This window comes from Argiope bruennichi, chromosome 10 (genome assembly GCF_947563725.1).
Source record: "Argiope bruennichi chromosome 10, qqArgBrue1.1, whole genome shotgun sequence".
In the NCBI taxonomy this organism is placed as follows: domain Eukaryota; kingdom Metazoa; phylum Arthropoda; class Arachnida; order Araneae; family Araneidae; genus Argiope; species Argiope bruennichi.
Genome location: NC_079160.1, coordinates 109,083,115 through 109,096,192, shown reverse-complemented (window position 1 = coordinate 109,096,192; position 13,078 = coordinate 109,083,115). Strand labels below are relative to the sequence as shown.

Here is a 13,078-nt window from a genome sequence, read left to right as displayed (position 1 = left end):
TATGGAATAACACATAGGGAAAATGGTCTTCACGGCTTTGAAGGCATATACGCACTCTTTTGTTGAAATTTTTCATGACCATTATTCGTAAATGCGGCTGAATTGCGTTGATGTTGATGCAGCGCTTAATTTATTATTTCAATGCACGCGTGCTTTTGGGCTTGTTGGCATAGTTGTTTCTTTTTATGGGGTTATTTGAAATCAAATAACCCCATGAAAAGAAATCCAATAGTGTTAAATCACACGATGTAGGGGCCGACTCTCAAATTTTCGACCTGTGGCCACTAGATTTTTTATTATTTTTGAAATATTGTTCAACGATGAAAGCACTTTGTTCAATCGTGTATAAAGCTCCAATTTTACTCACCCTAAACTATCAGCTGTCAAACGGTTTTCTTAATACGGTCACCAGCACTTTTATGCACAAATAGTGGCAAATTCGAATCTTGCGTTCATTTTCAGACACACTTTATCGATTCATCTGTCTGCGACATTCGATGAGATAGTAACTTAACAATTTGAAATGAAAGAAATCTTTCCTCTTTTCGGTAAATGTTTATAAATAGAGTTCGGCATTACGCCTTCTTGTGGAGATAAAGCAAAACTGTCATTTCAGATGACGTTTCTGAAAAGTTTCATCGATCATATTATCATTTCGCTTGAAAGCAGTAAGAATTATCAAACAAACTGATATCCACTTTGATTGATTTGTTGCCATGACTTCATTTGTCATATTGATAGCTTGGAAAGTTCATTTACGTTTTAAACAGGTGTTCGAATTTCTGTATAACAGGAAATTTTTTTAATCAACACTGTCCTTCAATGATTATTTATATTTTAAGACTAATAAATGAATTATCCGCTTCTGCTATTGGATGAAAAGATAAAAAATATCTATAAATTGAAATGTTCAAGTAATCTTATTTACATTTGCGGTTTCGAATCTAATCAATCAACATGAGGTTTTTAATCCTTTTTGCAGTTGGAGGTAAATATATTTTTTCATTTTATCGAAGGAATTATTATATTTACAAGTTTTCCTGAAACTTTTTCAGTTTATCTATGTAAATAACTGTTTGTAAATAATAAATTGACAATTCCGACCCACCCTGAGGCATACGGAAAAAGTTAACTGACCGGACTGCCGTTACCGCAACACTGACGGGGACTGCAGTTGATTTCTAAGGGCCAGAACAAGCCATGTTAAAACCTTTCCCGTGTTAAGTACATCCCGTTATCCATGGGAGGTAGACAATCCCTGCCTTTTCTGTACACACCAGGGTGGGCGAGAATCAACCACCATACCGGAAGCTTTACTAATTGTTTACAAAAACAAAATTTATTCATTAAATTAATACGAAACTGTTATCTGATATTTGATGTTTTTTATGCTGAAAAATTAAAAGAAATCATCAAGTGCAGTTTAAAGTAATTCTTAGTTTATCTAAGAATATATATTCGGTATTTTGGAACTTTAATTGAAGAATGAGTTTTATTGAAATCAGTATAAAACGTTATCATTAATTAAAATTTGCAATGCATATAAACCTTAATTTTCACTCTTTCGCAGAATTTGCAGTCTATAAGAAATCTGAAATTGAGATTGTTATGAAACATCGTCTTGTAGACCGCTCTGAGTGTGGATAAAATAGCATCATTGAAATTATATTTCTTTATTGGTCCATGAGTCTATCAAAACGATAACTTAAAGTAGGGAACAATTTAACAGCTGGAATTTGGGTAAAGATATTTATACTGATAATATAGATGTGTTTCAAAACTGAGACCCAATTCTTCCAATGGCAGTCTGTATGTCTTCCATGTACATTGGAACATCATAATTCAGTCAACAGGAGTGTTTTCTTCTCTTATTTCTTGTATGCTTCGTAAATATAGCGCATTCGCACCTTCTTTTTAGTCCCCCTTATCTCTGCATCGTTTTGCGGAGCCTAGAGTGGTAAACGATAAACCTCAAGGGTTCATACCAAAGTCGGCAGGTGGAAATGTTCTCAACATCAGCTCTTGTTTACATCACGGCTCGTTTTGCGTTTCGTAGTATAGAGAAGAAAATCAAAACATAAGTTTGTATGCCTATCTTTCAAACTTAAGGTGTTATGGATTTTTTCCAACCTTTAGGAAGTGGTTGAACATAAAAAAGTGATCGATTTCATAGATATTACAAAAAATATGGATTAAAGACCTCCTTTCAGCTTCAAAATATGACTATAACTGCTGAATTCCAATAATATCCTCTTTATTAGGTATCTAAACAATCATGCTTATTGGCTTCATTCAAATGAAGGAAAACAATCATTTATCAACTGAAGTAAATCATGTTTATTTTGCCGTAGCATAAAAAAATGCTGAGTTAATATAATTTAATGAATTACATTTCTGATTAAATTATCTTTCAAATGATATATAGCTTTAGCTTTATGCTATTACTGCAAATATTATTATGAACCCTTAAATCTCCAAATTATGATTGCCGCTATAATTTCCAAATTATGATGAGTCATTAAATCTCCCAATTATGATTAATATTATGACCTATTTAAATTTCCAAATTGCACGTTGTACCAAAAGATTTCCACATTTTTGGTCACTACTGAATAAAAAAGAATAGGAAAAACTTATTAAAAAATAAAGACTTTTAAAACCCTGTTCTTCTTAGTGCATTAAAATAAGAAAGTAATTATTATTAGTTTTATATTGCAAATAAGAATAAAATCACATTTCATTTATAGTATTTTTCCTTGTATTACATTCTTTTGTTACCATCTCTGGTATTTTTAAATAGAAAATTGTTTTTTCATTTTAATGCAGCAATAAAAATTGTAAAAAAAATTTTTAATCAATAAATAATTCATAATAATTAGTCTTTAATATTGTTAATAATACCTTATTATAATTATTATGACATTTTGACATCAATATTTTCTCAAATTCCCTGATAGATGGCGCCTCTTGTACGGAACGAAATTTATTTATAGTTAAGCGGTTTAATAATAATCAAAATCTGAAAATATTAAATTATTAAACTATTTTGTGAGTTCACAACTAAAAAAATTTAAACAAATTTAACAATAATAGTAATGATAATAAATAATTTTATAACTATAAAATGTGATTTTTACTAACACGAAAGAAACTAACTAGCATTTAAAAAGAAAAAATACATATATTTAGGTTCCAAATATCTATTTTCACATAATGATTTTCTTTCAGCTCTCTTTGGATGCGTTCAATGTGATAAAGAATGTTTCAGAGCCGTGTTCAAAGAGTGCATAAAGGAACCCATTCCTTCGGAACGGCTGACTTTGTGTAAGTATCAACTTTCTGGAAATTAAATATAAAATTGCGGCAATATTCATTTTGGTAAGAATATGAATCTACTACTTCTAGGAAAATAGTAAAGAAAAATATAACTGACAATTTATTATTTGCAATTATAGACTGGCATTTTTATCATATAGAAAAACTTTTATGAAGTATACTTTACAATTAACTCATAAAAGTAAGCACATGCAAAAAAAAAAAAAAAAAAAACAGTTTGTAATTCAAGAGTATTTTTATCCTCATAACCATCCTATGGTTTTAAGGGTTTCTGGAAACATGTTATAGATAGAATGATCATGCACAATGTTTTGTAACATGAAATGTTATTTGTGTTATTTCTTACTTCTTTACTTTTTTTTTTCTATAATGCTTTTGTACAAAAGCATATAGAAATAAATATTTGAATGGTTTCAAGATTCAATTTACAAATGACATCAATTTTAATGCAGCATGCATTAAACATTTATTAAAAAAATCATCTTTGTCAGCATCTGTCGAAGTTTCTGGGCAGAATAATGGAATGCAGTATTCGTTTTTTGAGCACAGTAATAAAATTTTCTTATTAAGTAATTAGTGTTGCTGTTAATTAACAACATACAGCTCGTCATCCAAGGGTATCTTTATCCTCATAATAATTCTATAATTTTGAGAATTTTTAGAAATATTATCGCGTAGATAAAAATTCAAAGATAACACTCGCTAATCTCATCTCGAAACTTTATTCAAGGAATGAAAACTTACATCCATTTTTATCCACAAGACGAAATGACTCGAATTTTCCAGATTTAGAAAGATACAGAAATTAGAAGAACATTCTAGAACAAACGAGAAATAACAAAAGGTAAATCAATAGCAAAACCATTTTTAGGCAACTTGCCTGCAGTCAGATACGAATTGCTGTTTTCTGCTCAGAGCATTCTACCATTGAGCCATTTAGTCCACGCCAAGTTAGTACAAATTTCTTTACAATATATTATCGGTAGAATGATTATGAAAATGTCTTGTAACTTGCAATGATATTTATGTTATTTAGTACTTTATAGCAAAATGTCTTTTTAAAAAACTTTTGTTAAAAAAACACCGTCTTTTAATCTATTGAACTACCATCCGTAGGCTTAAGAATTGCTTTGAAGTTGGTAATAAATTCCGATAAAAAATAGATTTATTAACAAATGTATCTTATTAACAAATTACTTTTTTCTCTTATTGGACGGCTTTGTAATCAAACCACAAATAATCTTAATATATCCTAATAATTTTCACAATATTGATAAAATTTTTAAAAAATCCGGAGCAATTTGACATTTTGTTTACATTTATGATGTATAGAAATATGAAACTCAATTAAAGTATGTGAATAAGTTTGGGATGAATATTTAAAAAAAAACACTGTAAAATTGTAATATTTCAGAATTTTTCCATAAATTAAATGGAAAAAACGTCCATGAAAACCAAATATACCATTTAAATATATATAAATTTAATATTTTTTTATAATTATATATTTTTTTATTATAAATTAAATTTTTTTTTCATTTAATATATTAAATAAAAGATCACTAGTTTTTTCAAAATTGGGGAAAATGTGAATGTTTTGAATAAAAACAAATATAAAGCAAAAACTTTCTAGTTAATATGTTATCAAATAATTTGCTCAAAATCTCGCGGATAGCTTAATAAATAATTTTTTCTTGTTTCTGAATCAAAAATAAAGCCTTCATTATATCCAGCTTTTAAACATAAGGTACAATGGATGCGAATGTTAGAAATGTTTTCGCATTGTAATGTATTAAAACAAACATTGAATTTTTTTTAATGAATAGATTTCTTATTTCCTAATTCAGGAACTGCAGAGCGTATTGATAAATTATTATACTTAATTTGAACAGAAAATATTTTTAGATTTTGATTTGAGCTGTTTTTCGAAAGGAATTTCAGACGAAATTTAGAATTTAAGAAAATTGCATTCAAGGATTTAAAATAACATTTAAACATGCACCATGCAAAACTAAAAATCAGCATCATTTCCCAAAGAATATTCTTAGAAACAAAATTCAAAAAGCTTTATGAAGAAGATAGCTCATAAATTAAGAATATTGAATCAAAAAGTGTTTGATAGTTTTGCAAATATCCACTTTTTAGCATAGTCGTCTATCTTAAGGTCATTTAATTAAATGATAGATATTATAATGTGCATTGCCTAGGCAGCAAATTGCCTAAGTTCTCCAATAATATACATGGAATAATTTAGAGTTATTTTTTCTAATCATCGACTAGTATGTGACATTATCGGCATTATATAGTTTTTGCTATTCTAATTTTTATAGTGGCGTGATTATTTATAATGGTATGCATTTTCTTTTCAGGCGATGAAGTCAAGTACATGATATCATGATATACAGGGTGTTCATTAATTATTGTCAGGGTTTCTGTACTTCATAACTTTCGAATAAAAAATATTACGCAAAAACCGATTACGTATTCGTAAATTACAACTCAAAGAATTTTATTAATGATATTAAAGTGTAAAGCTTGAATAATTTGCACTTTATAGGCATTCAGCTGAAGGCGATTATGTATTCGTAAATTACAACTCAAAGAATTTTATTAATGATATTAAAAACATTAATGAATTTGCACATGGCTGCCCTTCGTGGCTCGTAACACATCTAGACGAAATTCGATTCCCCTTTACGTGTTCTCCAGCATTTGTGGGGTAACATTTTGAATCGCAGTAACAATTCTGCGCTTCAGTTCATCAAGGGACGGCACGGGGGTCTTGTACACAATGTTCTTGACAAACTCCCATAGAAAGAAGTCCAGCGGTGTTATATCTGGTGATCTCGGAGGCCATGGAATTGGTCCACCTCTTCTACACCACCTGTCGGGAAAATTCACATCTAAAAAGTCACGTACAATCATGCCCCAATGTGGGGGTGAACCATCCTGTTGAAATATCACATCTAGCTAATGTTGCTGCATCTGAGGAACCGCATACATCTCCAGCGTGTCAAGGTATGTCACGGAGTTTATTGTTGTTTCAGCAAAGAAGAAAGGTCCAGTAACTTCAGTATGTGATAAAGCGCACCAAACATTCGCCTTTGGGCTATCGTTTTCGAATTCTAGATAATCGTGCGGGTTCTCCGAGCCCCATATTCTACAGTTATGTTTATTCACTTTTTCTGACACATGAAAAGTGGATTCGTCACTGAAGAACCATTTCCGAAGGTAATTTTCATCATCCTCAATTCGAGTTAAAATTTTTTCAGCGAACTCAAAACGACGCGGTTTATCATCCGGGTGTAAAGCTTGCACAATTTTCACTTTGTAGGCTTTCAGATGAAGGCGGTTATGGAGAACGTTCCATATCGACGTATGCGGCATATGTAACTGCGCAGCTGCTTGTCTCGTTGATTTTCGTGGACTGCGAGGAAACGTTTCTTGGATGCGATCAACATTTTCCTGCGAAGTGCTCGGTCTTCCCACTCCCTTTCGGTGTAGAACGCTACCAGTTTCCTGAAACTGCGTCCTATAGAATTATCCGAAGGAGGATCTTTCTTGTACGTGATCCTGAAGCGACGTTGAGTAGTTATGACTGATTTAATTTCGAAAACCCACAATATACACATTGCTTTTTCTTGCACGGCCGCCATTTTTATTTATGACGTCATAATTACCCAGACTGCAAATGCGCTAAGATCGCATTGTTGTCATGTAAAATTCTTTGAGTTGTAATTTACGAATACGTAATCGGTTTTTGCGTAATATTTTTTATTCGAAAGTTATGAGGTACGGAAACTCCGATAATAATTAATGAACACCCTGTATATTTCCCGATAAATGCAATATGGATTTTAAAGATATTTTACATTATGTAGTTTTTGCTGTTCTATAGTGGCGTGATTATAAATAATTGCGTGCATTTTCTTTTCCAGGTGATGAAACCAAGAATATCGTGGAATGTATTTCTCGATTTGCGGACAAATGCAAAATGGATTTCAGGGTAGATGCCGAATATTTTAATACAGCAGTTCAAAGAGTGTGTAAGGGCGGCTCTTTACGTAAATGTAAGAACATTCATTCTATAAAAAGTTATTATTAGAGCTTTTTAAAATTAGAGATTCCATTTAAGGATTGATTCTATTAAAATATTAAGAAAATTAACCCTTAACTGGGGAGGTGAAATTTTAGGACTTAACTGGTTAGGTGCGGTCTACGAGACCGCATTTCATTTACACTCAAATTAAATTTTCTAATGAATATATTAGTATGAAAAACTGCCAATATATTTTGCAGATATTTTTCTTATATAGATATGTTTTAGAAATTTTTCAAAATATATTATCATTGAACAAAGTAAATGTGTGGGAAGATACGTTTTCTTCTCAAATTACATGTTACAATATTCTTGAAAAAACATATTGCTTTTTACTTTTTAAATCATATTTATTTTTACAGTATATGAAGGTATATAGAAGACAACATTATGTAAAATTCAGTAATTATAGGAAAAATAAAAAAAAAATGTCTATGGTTAAAATTTGCCCTTTTTTTATTGGCTTGTGTGACTTTCATAGTGCGGTTTTCTAGGGCATTTTAAACACATTGGTTAAGAACTAGTATAAAAATCCACCTATAAATTCTGTATATATATATATATATATATATATATATATATATATATATATATATATATATATATATATATATATATATATATATATATATATATATATATATATATATATATATATATATATATATATATATATATATATATATATATATCTTGGTATATTAATATACTTTATAAATTTTTCAAAATGCATTATCACTAGAAAAATTTATTATGTTTGAATATGCGTATCAGAATCAGTTGAATGCGAACTTTCATCGAAAAACTCTTCTGTACAATTATCCTTATCACTAAAATCACTTTCATTTAAAATTGTCTAGAACACTGCTTCATAATAGGATCAGTAAATTGGATGATATTTCGGGACCCTAGTTTTAGCGCCATCTGCTAAGCCTTGTTTATCACTGGGACACTAACAGGGAGATGCGGTCTTAGAGACCTCGCTCGAAGAAATAACTGAATTATCTTTAAAAAGCATCCGTTGAAATCGATTCAAAAAGTGCACATGTATTGAAGGTCACAAAACAGGAAGCTACAGGGTCAATCCATTCAATTGAGCTAAAAATAGAATAGGGGTGACAGAAAATCCATCGCTAGCGGTCTCACAGACCACACGTCCTCAGTTAAGGGTTAATGTTATCTTTACACACTTATATGCCTAAATACTCATACTCTATTTTAAAATTGAAATTTAAAATAATTATATATATATAAACGAGGGAAAGTCAAAATATAAAGGGATATTAGAGAAAAGGTGCTTTTATTCTAATGGCAGAAAACTGAAAGCTACATTATTTTTCTACATAACCACCTGGACTTTAACACACTTTCTCCAATGTTTCACAAACTATTTGATTCGGCGGAAAAACGTTTTTCGGTTGTATCCATAACCAATTTTGCACCGCATTAATGACTTCTTCATCAGTTACAAATCTTCTTTTGCTTAGATCTCTCTTCAAAGGTCCACATGTATGAAAACCTCTTAGAACCAGGTCTGGACTGTATGACGACAATTTCAGCATTTTGAATCTCAATTCTTTGATTGTTTCGGCCATCCGTTTTGCAGAATGTGGCCGTGCGTTATCTTGCTGCAAGATGACACTTTTTCGCAGGTTTTTACGACGTTTGGATGTGATTGCAGGTTTGAATTTAGTCTAGTTTAGTCTTTTTCCATCACCATACACCTAAGCGACTTTCATATTGCCTTCAGTGTTTGACGTCGATGACCTGCCCGATCTTTCGTGTTCACATAAAGAAATTCTTCCCTGTTTGAAGCGCTCTATACATTCGTAGATCTTGCTTCGCGATAAACAGCTATAACCATATTGCGCTTTCATTCAATGAATAATTTCCTCAGGTTTAACACCTTCCGGAAACAAAGAGAGAAACACTGTCCTCATTTGAGAATGTTTCAGAAATTGAAATATAATAAGCAAAATGAGATTTTTCATTTTGTCTTTATTATAGCATAAAGTAAAAATTAATTTAAAAATGAGCACACAAAAGAGTAGAGATTTTTAAAATACATAATATTATCTCATCAACTGCGTGTTTATTCTTTTTTATAAACACCTGTTGGAGTACAAAAGTGTCTTTGGATGCATTTATACCGAATATGTTGCACGGATGAATTATCTAACTAACAATACACTAATGTTTTCTTCATTCAACTGCTTTCTATTTTTTTTCTCTAATTAATAATTCATTGTTAAAATATTGTTAAGCTAAGAAATTAATACTTATCTTAAATTCATAAGCAACGAAGTGTAAAAAAAATTATTCGATTAATAGGTAATTGAATTATGAAGATTTTATTGTGGAATCATGAAATTAAAAGCTGCATGAAATTCTCTGTCCGTGAGGCTTCTAATATGGCGATAAAATGCAACTGAATTAATCAGAATCAGTTAATAGATCACTGTTATGTTTTTGCTAACACACGAGTGTATAAAATTTTGAAACACTTGTCCTTCAGCAAGAGAGAGAAAAATCAATCACAAAACTTCATATTTTCAAACATAAGTAATGTCAAATTGAGAAATCTCTACAAAATGATCGAATAAAACAGCTTTTGTGAATTAATATAGGTGATGGAATATACGTGACATTTTTATTACGACTTGACGTGAGAACAACAGATTTTAATTTAATGATTACTTTGTGAATACTATTTATAATGAAAATACACCTGACGTCATAATGATATTGTAGACAAACACATTATTAATATTCTGCGTTGAAGGACACGTAAATAATTTTCTATGCTGAAGCTTCTTTTAATTTTTCTTCAGTATTTGATGAAGAAAAGGCTTGTTACAAGGCAGCAGTCAGCGACAGCGAATGTGACGGACCCATAAAAAAAGCATTGAATAACGCTAAGACAACTGAAGAAATCGTCAAGGCCAACAAAAAGGTTTGCAAGTAAGTGGTTTCGTTATATCGTGACAAAATAGAAATTGAATAAATTCTGTTAAAAAGTGGTTAAAGCCCCGATTAACATTTCCTCCATACCCCTCCTACAACAATAGTAATAATTAATGGAGAGAATGAAAATCCCTGAAAGTTTCTCGCATACTCTCTAATAAGGATGTCGTATCCTTTCCCATATAAAAATTGCAGATCATGGGTAATATCGTGAAAGTCATGAATGCATAGATCTTTATTTTCAGTAATGCTTCTTAATATATTGTAGAAAACCGAGTATGCATTTTGAATGCAAAAATTGCAGAACTTGGGCAAGATCATGATGGTCATGAATGCCTAGATATTTATTTTCAGATATGTTTTATGCGTCTTAGCATACTGAAGAAAACCGAGTATACATTTTGAATGCAAAAATTGCAGAACTTTGGCAAGATCATGATGGTCATGAATGCCTAGATCTTTATTTTCAGATATGTTTTATGTTTCTCAGCATACTAAAGAAAACCGAGTATGCATTATTAATGTATTTTTGTAGACCAGATGTTATTAAAATGTCACGGAACTGGAAATTTAGTCACAAGATCAGATACTGAGGCTCTTTTGTCTAAGTGATTGCGCTTTTTAGTTACTGCGTTTTACAAAATTTCATAGAAATCTAAAATCTTTGTGTGAAGACCACATACCAAATTTCAAGGATCTTCCTCAAAGCATTATGAATTATTATGTTCACAGACGGACATGAACCCCAAAATATATTTTTCTGGATCATGGAAATACATGATATTGGACATGGTCTGAAATTCAGATATTAGATAAATCTTGAGTTTTTTGACGTTTATGTTACTTTCTCTTTGCATTCTTCACATACGAGAAAGTAGCAAAGAAAGTCTCAGCTTCTTGCAATCAAAATTGTCTTGGCAATGCAGTATGGAACTGTAATTTATAGACTAATAAAAATGAGCTGTAAGAAATCGAATTCATTGATCGGATGATTCTCTCGCAATCGTCTGAAATGATGATGAAATGATAATATATGATATCAAAGTTTTATAACGCAGTCAGTTTTGGTCGCAGAAAATTAAGAATTTTTTTGTTTAAAATATTTTAGAGCTAGGAATGTTTTGCTATGACTAATGAGATTGAAGGGATATATAAAAATTAAGATTAAGTGATTTTTTCAGGTATTTTTTTTATTGACTGAAATAATTTAAAATATTTTTTTTACATAATTTATAAGCATTTTTATTGGAACTATGTTCCTGTCTCTGATAGTTTAGGAATTAACTGCTAGGCAACCATTACAACTTGTAATAAAAGAATTAAGGCATTTTTTATCAACTTTTTAATAGTTTTTTTAAAAAAATATTCCTTAATTCTATTTCATTTCAAAGTTGTTTTTAAATCTGGTATATTCAAAAAGAATTAAGGAAAAAAATTAGAAAATCTATGTTTTAAAATGTCTATAAAGTTTCAATGTGAATATGTTAATATTTTCCTCTTCTTTGTACGTAAAACATAAAATTTCATTTTTTTCGACAATAATATATATATTTTTTTCCTTTTGCAGATTATTCAAACCCTTCTCAGTTTGCGTGGGTAAAAAAGTGACCAAGAACTGCGGAATTGCATCTCGCATCCTGTTCGACTCGTTGTATAACCCTTACCAGAGTTTGAGCAACTCGCTTTGCGAGCAGTTGGTTCTCCCGGCAAATGAGAAGGAGGACCGGCCTGACAACTTCGGATTAATCAGTTCCTATTCGTCTTTAACAGAGATGTTCTCTTAATAAAACTGTTTAAATAAATCCAATCAATAAAATATTGTATGCATTTTTTATATGTCTACCTGTTTTTATTTTTTGCCTTTTTGTTGTAATCGTCAAAAGATTTGAATTCGATTTTTTTTATTAATTTCCACGTTTTAAAACTCCCTGAGTTCGAAAAACATATTTTTGGCCTTATGTTTACATGACTGTCCATGATTAAGATAACTCAAAAATGCTTTGAGCTAGGCTGATGAAATTCAGTATACATTTACCTCAAATTTATAGATTTCTGTCATATTTTGAGCAAAATTCATTCAAAGGAAGTCTGTTCCTCCGGAATTTTGAATATGAATTAACACGATAGATATAAAATGAAGAATGAAATTCGTTATACTATATTTACTATATACTAAATATACTAAATAGTGGATTAACTATAAATGTACTAAATAGTAGATTACTTAATACTTCCATTGCAGATTTAGATTTGAATTTTAAAAAAAATTCTATAATTCCATGCAAGTGTCAGACATGTCACTGTGTATGTGGTAGTTAAGAAATGAGTTAAAGAAAGAGAAAAAAATAGCTTAAATGATGGATCAAAATACTTTTCAAAGTAAAACCGCAAAAATCTCACGAATCAATGTTTATTGATTGTTGCTTGTTGGAGAAGAACTTCATGCCGCGATAGCAGAATGCCCTTCAAAATTGCTTGAAATGAAATTATCTATATCTTTCTGCCATTACTTTTTATCTTACTTTGCATTTTAATAAACATTGTTGAACGTACAATGTTTCATTTTGCTCCATTGTAAAGTCAGCAGATATTAAATGCATTTTATCAAAATTTGTTTTATTATGCAAAAACTTTATCATCCATATTATCTTTCTAATCGTCATGTCATATTTTATGCAA

At 30.3% G+C, this 13,078-nt stretch overlaps 1 protein-coding gene across 1 annotated transcript; it reads left to right on the top strand.

The window, feature by feature from the left end:
• Nucleotides 1-830: 830 nt before the first annotated feature.
• Nucleotides 831-12,231, top strand: LOC129987621 (uncharacterized). The gene is made up of 5 exons (XM_056095582.1): nucleotides 831-988; nucleotides 3,229-3,324; nucleotides 7,275-7,406; nucleotides 10,267-10,396; nucleotides 11,967-12,231. Exons 1-5 carry the CDS (start codon nucleotides 958-960, stop codon nucleotides 12,181-12,183), a joined length of 606 nt encoding a protein of 201 aa, XP_055951557.1. The 5' UTR covers nucleotides 831-957; the 3' UTR covers nucleotides 12,184-12,231.
• The last annotated feature ends 847 nt before the right edge of the window (nucleotides 12,232-13,078 follow it).

Excerpts from the sequence above, each read along its gene's own strand:
- LOC129987621 (XM_056095582.1), top strand. The coding sequence starts at position 958 with ATGAGGTTTTTAATCCTTTTTGCAGTTGGAG. Across the intron at positions 7,407-10,266 it reads GGGCGGCTCTTTACGTAAAT|TATTTGATGAAGAAAAGGCT; the intron begins GTAAGAACATTC and ends ATTTTTCTTCAG. Across the intron at positions 10,397-11,966 it reads GCCAACAAAAAGGTTTGCAA|ATTATTCAAACCCTTCTCAG; the intron begins GTAAGTGGTTTC and ends TTCCTTTTGCAG.